Source organism: Colossoma macropomum, unplaced genomic scaffold, assembly GCF_904425465.1.
Source record: "Colossoma macropomum unplaced genomic scaffold, Colossoma_macropomum, whole genome shotgun sequence".
Classification (NCBI taxonomy): Eukaryota; Metazoa; Chordata; class Actinopteri; order Characiformes; family Serrasalmidae; genus Colossoma; species Colossoma macropomum.
The window spans coordinates 13,136,899-13,155,913 of NW_023494807.1; the positions used below are offsets into that span (position 1 = coordinate 13,136,899).

A 19,015-nucleotide genomic window follows, 5' to 3' on the forward strand; every position below is an offset into this window, starting at 1 on the left:
AATTGGCAGCACACACAACTGCTACTACCTCACTGAGTAACAAACTACTTTCTACTGGAAGCTTACTATGGCTAAAAGGGCATTCCATTTTTCACTTTATTAAATAACAAAGTGATAAACAATAAAAAGTTGCAGTAACATTGACTGAATTTCCCTTGCTTTTTCTAAAATACCACGTACCACATAAACATTATACCAAATTTCAAAACATTCCTTTCGTTAGCCAGCCGATACAGTCCATATACTGACACTAAGCTTTTGTGATGTCACTAAGAACAGCACATTTACACATGTATGCCTGTTCAACCAAAAACTCAGTCCAAGGCAGCCAATCAGAACAGGCACAGTTCTTAAAGGCACAGTAACAAAAGCCTTGAAGGGATGAAAAGAGGCAACCAAAGAGACAACAGCAATAGCAATAACAGTGATAATGTCCTTGGCCAAAAAGTAACATACAGGCTGATATGTGCTGAAAAGACAACAGTGGGTAACAGGAAACAACATGGGATGTCAGTTGATTTATATACATGTCTGGATATGTATGAGTGTGTATGTCTATTAGTGTCTGCAGTCTGAAGGTGTAGAAATAGGGGAATGATCATTGTTTAGCTGCTTCACCCACAATCAGTGAGCTTCTGTCTTTGGTATTCTTAACTAATTAGAGGTGCAGTATTGGTCTGCCTCAGGGGGGCACTGTAGCAAATTAGTTCACCCAATTGGCCCTTTATAGCCTAGCTATGCCTGGAATGCCTCTGAAAAACTTTACAATATGCTGTAGCATGTTTGACAGCTTGCCCAAAGAGATGGAAAGCATGAATTATTATGCATTCCTCAAACCGAAGACAAAAGAGTAAATGTGTAAGATCTCAGTTTAAGTATGGAAACCAAACCAAACCAAACTATAAAATAGCATTTCCAAAACCAAACATTTTTCAATGAAGCTAGCATCGGTGCTGCTATAGCCAATGAGTTAGCAGCCTGTCAATGCTGCAGTAGCAAGCCAACATGAGACCCCCTGAATATCAGGGGGTATTTTGCACACTGATAGAAACCATGTAAAAACATTCAATTTAGCCTTTAGACTATTCTTACAACCACTGAGTCATCACATCCAGCTGTTAATAGTAGCATTATTGACGTGTAACAGAGCAGTATTGAAAGGTTGCTGGTTCACACGTCTCTTTCCTTTTACACATCACAGTAAAAGGAAAGAGACGAGCACTAAAGAAACGCACATATTGTGCTTCATTTTGTAGGAGAAAAAGTCCGCCAGGTTTAATTCTTCCTAATCAGCCCATGTGAACATTGGCAACATTGGCAAGTGCCACAACTAGCAAAGAAACACAACATTGTATTTCTACACTAATGTAAACTACTCACCAGTCTAAGTCACTGACTCATTTAGTTGTTAAGCAAACCTTATAATTACAATTTCCAGGAAGGTACACATGCCAGTAAATTAATATTCTCTGAGTTGAGCCTTTTTAACTCACAAATGGGAGCAAAACTGCCCTACTGCACAGCCTTGTGTTAGCTTTCTGGTTCAGTTTTATCTGTAAGTGAGTAAGTGTAAGAGTAAGTGACACATGATAAGCAGAGCTTTTCCAGTAAAGTTGAACAATTTTCAACATGATCGAATGGTAAGTCTGTTTGGTTGAATTATTGGTGGATTTAATAAGGCAGTAGTCTCAGCCATTCTTTAGAATGCAACTAGAAGTCATATAACACTACTATTCACACTTTAGCATTAACGAACACGGACATTTGAGAATGGTCTATTTTGTTTACCCTCACCATTACCCAAATGTATTAAGTTAATGCAATATGTCATTAGTCATTAGTAACAACACAGTCATAACCACTGCATAAAATCAAGCTGTTGTCTGGGATTTCCAGTGTTTTCATATTCAGACCCATATTCAAACACTACTTTAAATAATAATTCCTTTAAGAAATAGCATTTACATATTATTCATTATATTATTCATATTATTCAAAAGTATGTTGTTGAGCTGACTTAGCAGTGATCTTCAAGCCTGATTTTTGTGAGTTATTTTGTCCAATTTTATATATAATAGTATGTCATATAGTGTCAAAAAACACAGGTGAATCTATTTAAAATTACTTAACAGCTCCACATGGATAAAGGCAAGTGTATTATAATTTAGCCCTGCAGTTTTTGTGATGCCTATAATTGATGTTAATAAACCACTGCTTCTTAGCTATTAGCCTCATAGCTCCAGTGCAAAACTACAAAAGCAAACTTCTGACACAACTATATTTGAAGAAAACTGTGAATATTAGATTTTATTCCACCAAACTGTCATTTTAAATTAGTGAAATGAGCAGAGTCAGGGAATTTATGTTAAAAAGGCACCTTTACAAAAGTACATTTCTTCTAAAAGTTGCTTCTTTGCTGTTCTGCAGTTTAAACTCAGTTTACCTGTGCTTTTCTCTGGGGATTTAACTGCCGTATCACTTCCGCAATATTGATGTTTCAATTAGACGAGTGTTACATGTCGCTGGCGCTTCGTAACTCAGCACGTCCCCCACCATCTGCTTTACTTCTGCGTGAGGAACGAGGTGTGTGTGGCTAATCGAGCTGCACATAAGCGATGAAACCCACACCCAGGTTGCTTTACATTACATAATCGCACACACACACTTAAAGATTGGATTGTTTTGTTGATGGTTATAAATAACTGATCATTAGCACATTTCTTTCTGTTTGTGATGTCTTTTGGAGTCTCTGGGACAGAATAAGCTAAATCTGGAGTGTGATATGGGAATGCCTTAGTGGTTCATTAACAGCTTGTTTGCAGATGTTTGGAGACAACAACATTACACACTTATGAGCTTAAATATACCCCAAATGAGCACATTGTGTTAGGACAGTGCCAGTAAGCTTAAGTAATACAGCAGCTGATCAACTGTGCTTATCATGTCCCATCTTTGTGTATATCAGTATTATGTGAAGGCCCTGCGGGTTTCTATCTCAATAAGCTACGGAGCTACAAACCTGACTTATGGTAAGACCCACCTTGACAGCTGGCTAGTTTTTCTAATAAATATTTGCAAAGAAAATAGCACAAACATTACTAGTTCTGCCACTGGCTAGGACACTGCCAAATAAACTGAGTAAATACAGAAGAACAGTCATTGAAAAGAAAATATGATTGATCTAGCATGGAAACAAAAGTGATCATTGGTGTGGCTTTCCAACGCTGGAGAGAGATAAAGGAGTTGAAGGGCATTAAGAGTGATGCCGACCTTGGTTTATATCTGCTAGGCAGGTAATTACTTTGCATCGCACATCTGAAGATAACAATGTGCAACAACAAAACAACTAATTAAGCACCAGTTTTAAGCCTAGCGTCTTTTGGGTAGAACACTGAAGGAAGGGGCTTTATTGTTATGATATGACATGACAGTAATGCAGCATAATAATAATAAAAGTACAGTTTATAATACAATTATAAACAACATGTGTCTCAAGCTGGACCCATGATTGCTCAGTAAAGGTAGTTTTTGAAAGTAAGACATGTTCCCGTAACAGTATCAATTTGCTTTTTACCCTCCTTTACAAAAATTAAGTATACTTGATGTTCATTTTATGAAGAAAACTTTTAAGTACATTTCCCAAGTATACTTCATATAATAAGTATACTAATATCAGTGTACTGTAAGTTCACTCGTAAGTGTTATAAGCACTTGTAAATGTACTATTTCAATACTTCTTTGGACTAAATTGGCCAACTTTTTAGTTTAAAAAAGTTAATAAAAGTTTACTTGTACTTCTTAGGTGTAAGAGCAGTAAATTTAGAGTACACAACTAGTTTACATCTAAGTTTTAGTTTGTACTGCAACTAGTTGTGTACTACACACTTAAAAAACATGGTTCTTCAAGGGTTCTTTACAAAAGACAATGATTCTATATAGAATCATGCAAAGGGTTCTTTGAGTTTTCTGGGTTCTATATAGATTCATGATGTCATATGGCTACAAGTTCACAGGTGATGCTGTGTTACTTATGAACAGTGACAGTATGCTTTACAGCTTTTCTTGACCAGTTTGCTACCAGAAGTATGTAAAAAACCTACACGTTTTACACAAAACTCAACTGTAAAAAGAAAAGTACTGCAGAAAAGTTTTAAGATGTCATCACACAGTCCAGTACACTTTAAAGAAAGAGAGTAACATCAGCAAAGCAAAACATTTCTGCAGTACATTAGAGTTTTAAGTTTTATCACATAGCCCTGCGATGGACTGGCGACCTGTCCAGGGTGTTTCCTGCCTTCCACCCAATGACAGCTGGGATAGGCTCCAGCACCCCACCGCGACCCAGAAGGATAAGTGGTTTAGAGGATGTGTGTGTGTGTTTTATCATATAAAAAACAAAAACAGGAGTGCATATTGTATGTGATTCTAGGGCAAGTAATAAGGTAAAATCTGTCCCTTAAGCATGTGTGCATGCTGCTACTGTGCAAAACTGATGCAGCACCACCAGTAAAGTTTTCAGTCTTTGCAACTGAAAAAATGTTGTATTTTGCACATGGTAGAGAAGTGAAGGAGCTGGTCGCCATTCATGCTGAGGACATCCATTCAACAGGACATTAGTGGCTGATCATTTTAATGACAGTCTGAACACTAACAGTAAAGGTAAGCTAGTAACATGTCAGGATTTGAGTGTTAAAACACCATAATAATAGTTACATTTAATATTGACTGAAGGATCTAACAGCTAACTGCTGTCAATATAACTTTCCTTTGTAGTTCTCTATGTTAATCAACACATATATTTTGAAGCTCTACTATCTTTTACTGATGTCCAAAAGATGTGAAGTATATCATTGATCATGATCTTTGGCACATTCTGCTAAAATCTCATGTATTAAATCATTGAGTAGTATCAGCTGAGACAGTGGATGTAATTATGCGCCTCTATACTGATCCTGGATAGATTTTTAATGTTGATTTATTGAAATTACTGCCATACCAATCTATGCTTGATAGATTTTCTAATGTTGATTCCAGGACATCACTGCCATACTGATCCTGGACAGATTTTCTAATGTTAATTCATGAACTTCATCACCATACTGATCCTAAATAGATTTTCTTATGTTGATTCAGGGACAACACTGCCATACTGATCCTGGAAAGAGTTTCTAATGTTGATTCAGGGACATCACTGCCATATCAATCTATCCTGGATAGATTTTCTAATTTTAATTCGAGAACATCATCGTCATACTGATCCTGGATAGATTTTCTAATGTTGATTCGAGAACATCGTCGTCATACTGATCCTGGATAGATTTTCTAATGTTGATTCAGGAACATCATTGTCATACTGATCCTGGATAGATTTCCTAATGTTGATTCAGGGACATCACTGCCATACTGATCCTGAATAGATTTTCTAATGTTGATTCAGGGACATCACTGCCATACCAATCTATCCTGGATAGATTTTCTTATGTTGATTTGGGAACATCATCATCATACTGATCCTGGATAGATTTTCTGATGTTGATTCAAAAAACATCACTGCCATACCAATCTATCCTGGATAGATTTTCTAATATTGATACTGATTTTGGATAGATTTTGTAATGTTTATTCAGAAACATCATCACCATACTGATCCTGGATAGATTTTCTAATGTTGATTCAGGGACATCACTGACATACCAATCTATCCTGGATAGATTTTCTAATGTTGATTCTTTATCATCATCACCATACTGATCCTAAATAGATTTTCTGATTTTGATTCAGGAGCACAACCGTCATGCTAATCCTGGATAGATTTTCTAATGTTGATTAAGGAACATCATCGCCATGATGTTTCTGGATGGATTTTTTTAATGTTAATTCAGGAACATGATCACCATACTGATCCTAAAATGATTTTCTAATGCTGTTTCGGGAACATCGTCGCCATACTGATCCTGGACAGATTTTTGAATGTTATGCAGTATGGCAGCCATACTGATCCCCACAATATTAATTGTTAAAATCCAATAATGATTGATTTTGCATTCAAAATGAGAAAGCTACAGGTGCCCAGGGTTTTTTTTTTCTCACTAAACTAAGCTCATCTCAATGGTCACAAATTATGTCACATCCCCACTGCCCCCCCCCCAGTGACCCCAGTTGTGATCCCTCAATGAAGCACTTTCAAGTGTACAAATTAGTTTTGCAACAAGTCTACCTAGAGAAGTGTTGCAAAAGTTAAGATGGGCAGATCTGAAGCTTTGCTGTCATGTTTAAAAGGTTGTGAGCTTGAATTTGTAGGGGTAGAGGCAAAAATGAAAACATGTACAAATATATGTTTGTGTTTTATATTCTTGTTTTCATTCACAAATATGGGACTTTTTGTCTATGATCAAATTTAAAGTGCTGTTGTGAGGATATATTTTGCAAGTAAAAATTTCAAGATGCAAGCTCAGATTTTTATTTTACAAGTTGTCACATCGAATATACAAGTAAAGATTTTACTTTACTGGTTCTCAGATCAGGTCCTTCAAGTTCTCAAGTTTTGCTACATAATTACCTCCATATTGTTTGGACTTGGCCACTCCAACCAGATTTTTCTGCATACTTCATTTGATCAGGGCAGACTTTCTGCAGTCCTAAAAATAAAAACTCACGTGAAATCTGACAAATCAGATTTATGGATATGTGACTCACTTTGACTGGTCAGATCGGATTTTGTGTTTTGTTTTGTTTTGGGTTTTTTTTGGAGTGCTGCAGTTCAGAGTGCTTCAGAATGTACGGCAAGAAAGTCAATGGTGCATATTCACATTTAACAGATGTAACATGAGTAGAAGAGTAGAAGCTTTAAACATCATTTAACACATAAAAGATGTTAAAATGATGGTTCATATTATATGGCAGCATTTTCTGATTGCTTACTTTTATCCATTTATGTAAGCACCAATTTCACTAAAACAAATTCAGATTACCATAACTGTGAGTGTACTTGCCTGATAAAGTAATTCTATGTCTGATAATCAAATTGATTCTGCTCTGTATGAAGTTTGTTGGTCATTGTGGGAGGAAGCAGTGCTTCGGCTCTGGGGGGCAACACTGTCCCTCATGGCTCCTGCTACCGCCTCCCGGCACACTGGTGGGTGCAAACTATTCATCTGTGGTGAGACCTAGGGGGCTCTCTCTCTCTCTCTCTCTCTCTCTCTCTCTCTATCTCTCTCTCTCTGTTGCTCTATCTCTTCACTTTCTCTCTCGGTCTCTCTCTCACACACTCACACACTGGGGTGGTCTTTTCAGTTATCCAGCCCAACACAATAGACCCAAACAATCACCGGGCCAGTTTAGAGGGGGACAGATTTAACAAGGTTTTTGTGCAGCCTAATTGCATTGGATTACCAGAGACTATACAGGAGAGAAAGAGGGAAAGGGAGAGTGGTGCCACATTTGTATTGCCAAAGCTCAGAGCAGAAAATTTTGGAATACTAAAAGTGTATAAACGTAAAAAAACATGAGCACTGTTAAAGTTGAATTCTTCTTGTACAAAATATCTGCATTTTTAAATGGTTATGATGTAAAAAGAGTCATTCAGAGTGGTTTGCTTTGTTTCTCTCTGTTCTAGAGACACTTACTGAGTCAGAATTTTTCACAGTGGTGGTGATAGGAATCAGACATCCAAAGAGTTATGTTGTTAAAAGTTATGAAGAATGCATTGCCTGAGATGTTGTTATACAATAGTATTGTGAAGATTTTGGCCTGAAATATAATTTTCGAAATGCATGTGTGGCATTGAGGGTGCTGTAAGGCAAAATAGTAGCTTTTTTGGATTTACTGCTAATTTTACCACAAAAACTCAAAAGACACATGTAGGTTCACTGGTGGTTTTGGATAGTACAAAAATAGCTATATTTGTGTTGTACACATCATGAACCAGTTTCTGTAGATTGCACCAGTTCACATTAAATCACTCTGAATTATTTAAAAATGTTTGTAAAAAAAGGTTGAGACTGAACATTAAGCACTGCAAAACTGCAGAATTAGATATAGAAAGAAAGAAAGAAAGAAAGAAAGAAAGAAAGAAAGAAAGAAAGAAAGGAAGAAACTAAGACAAAGGAAGAAACTAAGGCAAAGGATGAGAAAAAGAATAGTAAAAAGTAAAAGAAGCAAACAAGCTTTTAGGGTTTGGTGTGTGTGTGTGTGGGTGTGCACATGTGTTTATTCTGCAATTTGATGAATAATTCCTAGAAAGAAACAAATAGTTGCTTGTTTTTTTTTTGTTTTGTTTTGTTTTTTTTTTGTTCATTAAAAGTGCTGCTGCTCTGTATGAATAATGAATAATAATTCCAAGTTTTGTTTTGAAATTTTTAAGAAGCCCATATATTTTCTTTGTATTTTCCATCCACTCATTTATCATGTGGTTATACTCATCTGGTGCAGTAAAGTAGATCGCTTATATGCTTATAGACCAGTCATGTTTTAATTTGGCATGAAATTTAATTTTGCATGTCCTTACAAAATAAAATAAAAAAGTCACTGTTTTGCATCTGCATGTGACCCTGAGTGTCAGTTTTTTGTAAAACAGGGGAAACAGGTTGATGCATGTGGAGACAGTTCTCTAATTATATCGTAAAAAATGAAATCTTTACAGCATGTGGGTTATATAATTACTGTTAATTTAACGCTCAGATTCCTCGTCATTAATTTTTATTCTCTTATATGTAGTTTGGCAGTGGCCCCCGGAGCTCAGAATAGCGCTTCTCTGTGTGTGATCTCGCCGGCCCTTCCAAACGAATTAGCACGGACCACCAATAACAGACCCCGCATCGTTTATGCGTTGTTAAGCCATGTAATTGAACAGCCCATAGTTTGCATATTACGCCATTAGAGTAATGTGCTTTGGTTTTCTCCCCACACGCCTCACTAAGCCGCTGTGGTCGTGCCGTAATGCGCCGAATTATGGCCCTAATTGCCACAAATGTTCTTTTGATTTGGGTGATTTCACTGTTACGCCACAATGATGTTCATTATTATGCCAATGGATTTCAGCACCATATCTTTAAAGTTTTTTTCTCTTCCTTTCATTAATCCCCACTTGCTTTGACACGATTATCTGCGTAAGACTTTTGCAATTGTCGCTTGTTTTTGCGACATCAACCTGCCCTAATGACATTTAGATAATTTCCGAAGCTTTTACGCCGATCACAGCTTGCACAAGAGTGATATAGGATGGTAAAAGTAGTGCTGAGCTATTTATTAAAGGGCCCATAAGATGGAATATTGAATATTTTAAAGTATGCTATCCTAAAAGTTTGATGTAGTATGTAAATACTGTTGCAAAAATGGCCTGTTCTGAAATCAGTGATTTTGTCATGTAACAAAAACAAATACACATGTACAATACTATGCAAGTTTTAGGCACCTAAGAAAATTTGAATTAAACAGCTATTTGTCTGGGCAGTAAGTGATTATTTGCTCGGAAAAAGACTTACTGCCAAGATAAATGGTTTGAAACAATGTGTGTAGGTGACTTTTGCACAGTACGGCATATCTGCCTATTTTGCCCTGCCAATTCACTTTGAAGTTATAAGGAGCGCTTTAGTTCTGACTGTTTGTGTATGTTTATTTACTTTAAGATGTAAATTGTAAAAAGTAAAAGACAGCTTATATCCTAAAGTGTAAGTAAGGGAAAGAAGATGTGCATGATGTGCCATTGTACAAGCATTATTTATTTATTTATTTAATTTTTTTTTCAGCCTGGACTGCTTTTTGAATGAGCCACAGTACAGCGCAGCCATTCAGAAAACAAGGTTTTTGCGTCTGTCAGTTTTAAAGGCACAATAATAAAAACAGCCTGTTCTACAGAGCAGTGTGGTATGGTATCCGTGATCACACATTTTGTTGTCATTTCCACTGCCAAGTAAATAGTGCCTGTGCTGGTTACCCTCAAATGCGTTGAGCCAGAATGTAAAAGCAGTGCTAATGGTGTAAATCACTGATTGGCCAAACACAGTTTTTCATGGAATTGTCGTATGGTGTGACTGGAGTCAGGTGACCACAAAAGAAAGGAAAGAAAAACACTGGCTGGCCAGAATCACTGTTTGTGAATCTCATATAAAGCCAAATAGCAGGTAAAAAGTAAATCAGTTTTAAATGCCTCCATTGTTGCTACTGTTGTTTGTGTTTATTGTTAATGCAAAAATTAGAACATTCAGAGGAAAAAAACACAATGCAAATGTGGAACATGGAACCTTAAATGGAGATAAATGGATTTATTAATATAGATAAATTGAGTTATTGTTTACACACTAATTGTGTTATTGTTGTCGTGTTGTTGGATGTCAATTGGAAACTAATTGAATGTTTTCATTTAATATACCCAGGTTCATTTTCAGAAATTTACACAATAAAGAGGTGCGACAGCCAGTCAGAGACCAGAACCCATCTGTTGAAACACACACACACACTGAAACACATGCACACAGTCTCACAGACACACACACTCACATTCACAGACACATAGTCTAAAACACAGCTTTAGGGTCACACACACTCTCATGCACACACTGTCACACAATCACACTATCTCTCTCTCTCTCTCTCTCTCTCTCTCTCTCTCTCTCTCTCATTCTGTCGTCTCCTATGCTCTCCTTTGTCCTGTCTGAAAGCTGATGTAAGTGGGTCTTTAGATGCCGTGTGTTGCGGGGGGTGGGGTGGCGGGTAGTTTTAGAGGGGATTTAGAGTTGAGGATAGTTTTTGGTGGGGGCAGTAGAGCAGTTGTTTGATTTCTCTCTATGGCAACCAGCAGTGGGGCTGAAAAAATCCTAAGACCTCCCCCACTCTGGATGATACTGCTGCCTTCAGCATGGACACTGGTCAGTTCTTTGTTACATAGTTTAAAAATGAAAGAATAAAAACATTTATTGGGTTTTTAAAATATATAAATGCAGTATGTTCAAAAGTCAGAGATCACCTTTCGTTTATTTAATTTCTGGTCAAACCAGCCATTAACTGGAGTTAATGAATAGAGAAAATGAGACAACCGTCTCAAGACCTGGTAGATCACCAAAGTTGTCACCATCAGATAAACAATACTGAAAATTTTCATCTTTGAGAGATAGCAGAAAATTAAGCTTCAGATCTAACAAAAATCTACAGGTGTTTCTGTCGATCCTTCCACTAGGTAAAGACCCCAAAGACACTGAAAGGATGTGTAGCTGTCAAGAAGCCCTTACTAAGCAAAGGAAATAGACAAAAAAAGAACATTAGCAAATGAAGCAAAGAAGGTGATGGTGTTATCACAACAGTGGACAGACCACCATAAAGTCCAGGCCTGTGTTTGTGATTACTTGGCTTGTGAGAAGCAGAAACACAACCAATTTCTTACACTGAACTTTGCAGGTGTGGAAAAATATCCCTGCAGATTTCTTGAACGGAAACTGTAATAAAGGCAAAGTGTGGACACTTAATAAATACAGAAAGAAATCTGTTCTGTAGCCTCTTTGTAAAATAAGAGAGGTTTGTTTTGTACATTCACAGAAGGGTAGGAATCTGGGTGTGATGCGACATTTGCCTGAACATTAATTTTTTGATGGGCAGTTATTTTCCATGACCAAATCATACAGCTTCTATGCAAATACAGTTACACAATCAAATTTCTGGTAGTCTAGTTTCAGAAGGCCATTACACAGTCCTGCAAGCAAAAAAGTACCTGAAAACATCAGTTTCAGGGGGAACAAGTGATGTTTTATTGCAGCATTGAGACTTCAATTACAACTTCGACATCAGCACAAACACATCTGAGATACTGTGGATTCAATGGAGCATAATCTGTCTGCTCTTTTCATTCTGCTTTGACTTTTTCAATAAAATCCTAACATATCACTGTGGGTAATAGTCCTAATCTAATAAATTAGGCCTTTAAGCTTAATATAGACAGCCTGCGGCAATCACACACTCATTTCAAATTCAAAATTCACCAGAAAACTCAACAGATCGGCATGAGCCAAGACAACAGTCATTAATGAGGAAAATAGTGCAGATGACAAAATGATATTCTCTGAATAATTCCTCTCAGATTTATATTAATAGACGTGCACTTTGACAATCAATTTCATCTGTTTTTTATTAGTTTGGTAGTTTAGTTTAGGAGTTTAGTAACATAAAGGAACTCCCTGTCAGTTTAGCCAGGTGGGCAAACTTTGCCACATCGTCCAAGTGGGCTAGCACAGTTCCACAATGACACAGGTGAACACAGTTGTTAATCTTCTTTAAGGTGTAGGAAGCAAAGTGATATGACAGCAAGCAAATCTCTGTTAAAGCTACACTTTGGGGAAAATTTGGGGAATTGGTTGATTAGCCTCAAAGCGGAAAAGGCTGTATGTGTTTTGAAGGCATTAGAAGCCACTTCTTCCTGGGACAGGTCTAAAAGAACATATTATATCCACTAATCAGTAAGGTGTGACTACAAGTATTTTAAACAGTTTTTTTACAGAGGGACCACAGTTTGAACTAGAATGGTCCATTTACTTACAGATGAGGTCTCAGACCTCTCTGGTGGAAATATGTAATTGCATGAAATGTGCGGAAGAACATTTTGTAACATGGGTCGTGTGCAGTCCTCTTCTCCAAGTGGATTAATGTGAACTGCTGTTTTTAATAACTGAAGGGAAAACTATGGATATTTCACTTGCTTCACCACAGATACCTAATAGCTAACTAACATTAATATTAATACGACAGCTGGATATGTGTCCATTACTTATGTAACCCTCCTCTCAATCAGATATTTATTTATTTATGTTAGCAAAGTAAATTTATATTGCTTGCGTTTGCAAAAGGAGACAGATGGTAGCGCTGGAAATGATCTAAAGCTGGATCTAAATCTGAGCTGGAAATGGCTAGCCTCGTTCATCAAAAAATAGAGGATGGACAGTAATTGGCTAATATTAGCGAAATAGCCAGTTAAAATTAGCTACTCAGCTAAAACAACTTCACAATTACAAGTTTCCCAAAAAGAAAACAAACTCTGAGGAAAAAAGACGCCATTAGCTAAGTATTCATGTAATATTAGCAAATTGGCCAGCTAATAGCTATATAGCTATATAGCTAAAACGACTTCACAATTACAGAGGTACACTGCATTACGTTATTTATCTGTCCATCAATAAAAAAGCCAATTCAGCATCACTCATAAGTCCCTTCAGGTGATGGAGCTGTTGCCATCTCTGAAAAGCCAAGCCAATGTTGATTCTGGTCTTAGCTTGAGCTCTGTTACCTTGTCAAAATGTCTTACCGTAGCACATATTTATAGATAGCTCCCTACACAAAACCTCTAGGTAGCATATTTTGATACCCTAAATCAACTTATCCAAAAAATAATAAATACTATGAGCATTTAAATTACAAAGCTGAAGTCAGCCTATTATTCGCCAGCTTCTTGTTCAAATTTTAAATGATGCAGCAGTGATTATAATGCCCTGAGGCACCAGAACATAAATGCTGCACCTTTTAAGGTAGAATGGGAAAATGTAGTACTATTAAACTGAGTCTGGACTGAATTAACATTAACAACGCAATAAAAAAAATCAAAACACTGAGTTAAACACTGTGAGCCCAAACATGTTCACATAACTTAAAAATTTAAGATATCCCATTGCCCTAAAAAAATAGGTTAAGCATTGGTGAACAAACCAGCAAGTATATGTGTGAAAATTGCTGCATCAGTAATTCAAATGAACTCTGTAAAGCACTGCCTGGTATTACCTGTATTTTAAACAGTGCATAAGTTACTTCGAAAGTAACTGTTACATTACTGAAATTTAACTTAGGGTGGGAGCTGCTTGTTTAACCCCTAAATCTCTTTAAACATACACTTGTGACATCTACAGTTTGTCTGAGCGTTCTTGCACTTGCATGCATGAGGTCTCAGTGTAGCATGTTCAAAAAATGTTTTGGCTTGTGTTTGGGTTATGTGTTCTCTAGCGTTTATTGCACGTGGTTGTTTTGCTATGGACTCTTATTGTAGAGGGCAGGGCTAGGAACCGGATGTGTGTATATATAGGTGTGTGTGTGTGAACTGAGAGAGAGAGATAGAGAAGGGAAGCTGAGCAGCGAAGAAGCTGTTAGAGAATAACTCCATTTATGTACGGCGTGGCTGTGACCGACAACAGCTGGGAACAAAGCGCCATGACTTGTGTGAAAGCGGTACCTTTTTCAATAGTGGTGAACACTACAATACATAAGCTCACAATAACTGGCCAACAACGCAACCAGCCCACCAGGAATTCTCTCCACTCTCTTGGTTACCCACTTCAGCATTGCCTTCAGCTCATTTTAAATTTATTATCTGCCAGTTTAGTTTGCTAGGCTAAGTAATGCTATCCACCTCTACTAGCATAGATCATAATAAGGTAGATTAACAGTGTAGTTTTGTATATAGGTGTGGGTAACGCTCACTAGTATTTATATTTCTTGTAGATGTGAATCAGAGATAGATCGCAAACAAATGACACACGCAAATCTGTAAAGCAACAACTTCACTGAGATCGGTGGATGAGACCCAATCAGTGCAAAATAAAACCAGTAATACTAAAATAACTGTTCCATCTCTGCAGTGCATGACAATGCAATCAGATGCATTGCAGATAACGGTAGCAGCAACAAGTATATACCACTGAGCAAAAGCTGTGCTTTTTTAGTATATAATGTTTTTTTTTTTCAGCAAAATCAAGTAATAATGTCTCTGTGGCTCTGTAACTGCTCTATTTTTCCAAACTCAAATATTCTCTGTTATAAACAGTGTTAACAAAATCCCTACACAGGCTGACCGCACTGCTGCTTATAGACACCCTGTACTTCAGGTCAAAATAGGCTAAACAATAAACTGATGCTGTACATTCAGCTGTGGGCAAAGTGATGGGTAGTGGTCTGCGGTGTGTATGTGCGCGCGGGCAGTCTCCAGCAGAGACACTTCCCCCCACCCTCTGTCCGTCACTGGGTTTCCCTCCAATGGTCCCTTGTTGTGGGCGTTGCCGCGTTGCGCGTGCGCGCTCCCGCGCGCTGTGTTCCCGGGGTTTTTGGCGGCGGTGCTGCGCTGCTGCTGCTGCAGAGACGCGCGCGGCGCCGTGGCGGAGGGACCGATGGCCGCCTACAGCCTCCCGCCCTCCGCCATGCAGCAGCAGCAGCAGCAGCAGCACGACCCACCGTACCGGCACGCGCACGGCCTGCTGCTGCACGGCGACTACGGCGGAGTTGGCGGCGGCGGAGTTGGCGGTGTTGGCGGGCACGCGCTCAGCCACGCGCACCAGTGGCTCACGGCGGCGCTGGCGGCGCACGGGGACGCGTGGTCGAGCGGAGAGCGCGAGGTCAAACCCGCGGTGCAGAGCGCGCGGGAAGAGAGCGGCAACAGCAACGGCAGCACGGGCAACAGCAACAATACAAGCAGCAACGCAGGCAGCAACCTGCAGCAGCAGCTGGTGCATCACGCGCACCACAACAACGGCAACAGCAACCACGACGGGAGCGCGTGGAGGACGAGCGCCAACGGGCACGATCTCGTGTACTCGCAATCCGGGTTCGGCATGCACCACCAGCACGAGCACCAGCAGCAGCAGCAGCACGAGCAGCACCATCACCACCAGCACGAGGACCATCAGCACGCGCACCACGCGCTCCAGCAGCACCAACAGCATCAGCTCGAGTCCACGAGCGGCAGCGGCGGCGTCTCGGACGAGGACGTGCCCACGTCAGACGACTTGGAGCAGTTCGCGCGCCAGTTCAAGCAGCGCCGCATCAAGCTGGGCTTCACGCAGGCGGACGTGGGGCTCGCACTGGGCACGCTCTACGGCAACGTGTTCTCGCAGACAACCATCTGCCGCTTCGAGGCGCTGCAGCTCAGCTTTAAGAACATGTGCAAGCTCAAGCCGCTGCTGGGCAAGTGGCTCGAGGAGGCGGACTGCGGCGCGAGCGGCCCCGCGGGGCTCGACAAGCTCGCGGCGCACGGACGCAAGCGCAAGAAGCGCACGAGCATCGAGGTGAGCGTAAAAGGCGCGCTCGAGAGCCACTTCCTCAAATGCCCCAAACCCGCAGCGGCGGAGATCACGAGCCTGGCGGACAGCCTGCGGCTCGAGAAAGAGGTGGTGCGCGTGTGGTTCTGCAACCGCAGGCAGAAGGAGAAGCGCATGACCCCGCCCGTGGGGGGGCAGTGAGTAAACAAACAAACAAACAAACGAGCAAAATCAGAGAGAATAAACTCTGACGGATTAAACAAAAGCAGCAGCAGTGGTGGAGAGGGATCAGAGCTCGCTCGCGCGCGCGCGCGCACTCGGCGCAGCGTTGGGAGAGCGCGCGGCGCGGCTCGGTGCGAAGGACAGAGCGCGTGGAGTAAAAAACAAAAAAAGGTGCGTTAACCGGAAACGGAGGAGCCCTGCTGCTGCACGCGCTGGGGTTACAGCAGCACGGGACTGCATTACTGTTGTTATTATTATTATTATTATTATTATTACTATTATTATTTTGTTCTGGTGTGAGTGTGTAATCCTCATTGAGTTCTCGCTGCAGTTTCATGCTTTCTTATTTTAATCTCATACAGCTTTTTAAACCCCCTAGAACGGAACAAAATTTATTTCTATTCATCAGTATTATTAATGAGGAGAGAGCGCGAGCTTTAACAAAAACAAAAAACAAAAACATAATCTAAAGCATATTTAATAATTCCCTTAAACCAGAGTCAAAGAACACAATCGTTTTTTATCACACTGTTCGGTAGCACGTTTTCTTTTATTTTATTTCGTTAATTTGTATGACATTTGAACAATCTAGTCTTTAATAATCATGTTTTTTATTTAAAAATGTTTTCGTCTTTATTCACGTTTTTGTTATTATTTTTGCAACCCTTGTTTTTGTAGCTGTGCACTAAAACCCCAACTATCAGCACTATTTATACTGCAGCAATTTAATTATATCAAATATCTCTGCTTTTAAAATCCTTTTAAACTCAGTCTTTCCGCAGTGCTGCAGAATATTCACACTCAGATCTCTGTATTTATATTTATGAAAGCATATCAAACGAAATTACTAACATTATTATTATTATTATTATTATTATTATTTGCTGTCTTCAGTTAATTCAGCTTTCAAAGATGTTTCATGTGTAGTGAGAGCGATGGAGAGATTTTATTATGTGATTTTTTTTAGCTGCAAGCCTCTTTCTCTACAGGACTCCAGTATGTATATACCACTACAAAGCTGAGATTATTTTACTTTTTTATATCTTTTATTTCCCACACAAGCCCAGGGCATTTGGTCCCTGTCCTTTTGAGAGCAGAAAAATGGACATGATTTGACGTAAACTTGTTTTTTTGCTGTTGTAGCTTTAAATCCCCCCTGTCCTGTGGATGGATTTATTGTTTTATTTTATTTCCTGTCATTATCAGCCTTTGGTCTGGATGGGTTTGTGTAATAAAATCTCAGAGGTTGGGACATCAAGGCCTCAATTTATTCACCTTATCTGGGGAAATTTAAACAGAATCAGTCAAAAATGCCACCAAACTGTTTAAGAAGGATCTTTATTTAAATCTGTATGTAACCCTTTAACAGGCTGTGTAAATAAGGGTTTTAGCTCCATAGTACTGCATTATTTAAGTGGAGAGCACAGAAAGAACGGCATTGTGCTGTTTTTTTTAGCTGCTCTTGTGTGTTTAGTAGATTTTTCTATCAGACCCAGTTTTGCTTCTGCATTCAGAATTCTGTCCTGGTGTATTTACATTCATTCTCCTCAGAACATAAAGTGAATTTGAGTTTGAGGCACTACAACTTTTAGAATAGTTACACAATGAAAAGGCTGTTCTATTCTATTCTATTCTATTCTATTCTATATTTAAACCAAATTACAAAATGAGTTGTACAGTGCAAAAACCTTTTACGTTTTACAGCAAGATGCATCACTTGCTAATATGGTTGAGAATCATATTGTGTTACTAATCATAATTAATATAACTACTAATCATCCTGTTGGTTGGATATTATATTGAGCTGCATTATTTTAAAAGCTTGGGAAGATTAATATAATGGGAATTTAGGGCAACATGTTTATCATTTTATAAAACAGCCTTTTATTGTCTAATTTATTATTGTTTTAATGTGCAAAATCTTTTTTTTTTTTTACTTTGTTTTAACTTATATAAAAATAAGTAAACTGTCGGTCTTAAAATTTGGAGTTCATTGAACCTTAGATAGTTCCCGGAACCATAATCAGTAGTGTTACAGTTAGTCAAATTTATCACAATTTAAGACAGCTAGGTTAGCTGACTTTTTAAGCTAGAACACTGAATCATTTTTTCACAGAGTAATCTCTGGTCTCTAGTTTAATTTGCACTATATGGTCTGAGGCGGGAGATGATTGTGCTGGTCCTCATCCTTGCACTCATTTTATCCTTTAAACAAGATTTGTTATTGAAAAGTTCACTGCTGTTCTTATAGGCTGCTACAAGACACCCACATAGAGCAGACTGTAATGTTGTGTTAGTACATTTCGAAATATAACTAGGCTTAACATATTAGTATATAGTGTAATATATACACTGTACATTTTCTTATGGAAAGATGATCTTTAGGTGCTGCAGCTGCTGCTTTTCTAGAGCTTAAAGGAATACTCTGCTGTGTTTCAACCTTATCTGAACCTGCTGCACCTGTAGCATACTGTCAGCTACTACTTAGAAAAGAACAGAATAACTGGTGAAGCCAGTGGGCAAATGCTTGAAGCTTGAAGCATGTGCACATTGGGGTCTATTATAAGCGAGTTTCAAGTCATCAGGATTTCTGTCTTTTTTCTAAACACAATGAAATGAATGTCTGTTGTAATCCACCACATGCTATAGATGCAGCAGATAGAAAGTGTTGAAAAAGTATTCCTTTAAGATTGCAACTATAGTCTTTAATGAATGTGATGTTAAGGTAGTTCAGTTCAATGCATCTCTACTGCTGTAACGCAGAACAGAACATGTCTTTCGGAGCAGCTTGGATC

General features: G+C 38.8%; 1 protein-coding gene across 1 annotated transcript; it reads left to right on the forward strand.

Annotated features, from left to right (window-relative positions):
* The first annotated feature begins 15,131 nt into the window (after nt 1–15,131).
* On the forward strand, nt 15,132–16,667 carry pou3f2b (POU class 3 homeobox 2b). Its single transcript, XM_036556466.1, has one exon. It carries the CDS (start codon nt 15,132–15,134, stop codon nt 16,197–16,199), a length of 1,068 nt encoding a protein of 355 aa, XP_036412359.1. The 3' UTR covers nt 16,200–16,667.
* Nucleotides 16,668–19,015: the final 2,348 nt, after the last annotated feature.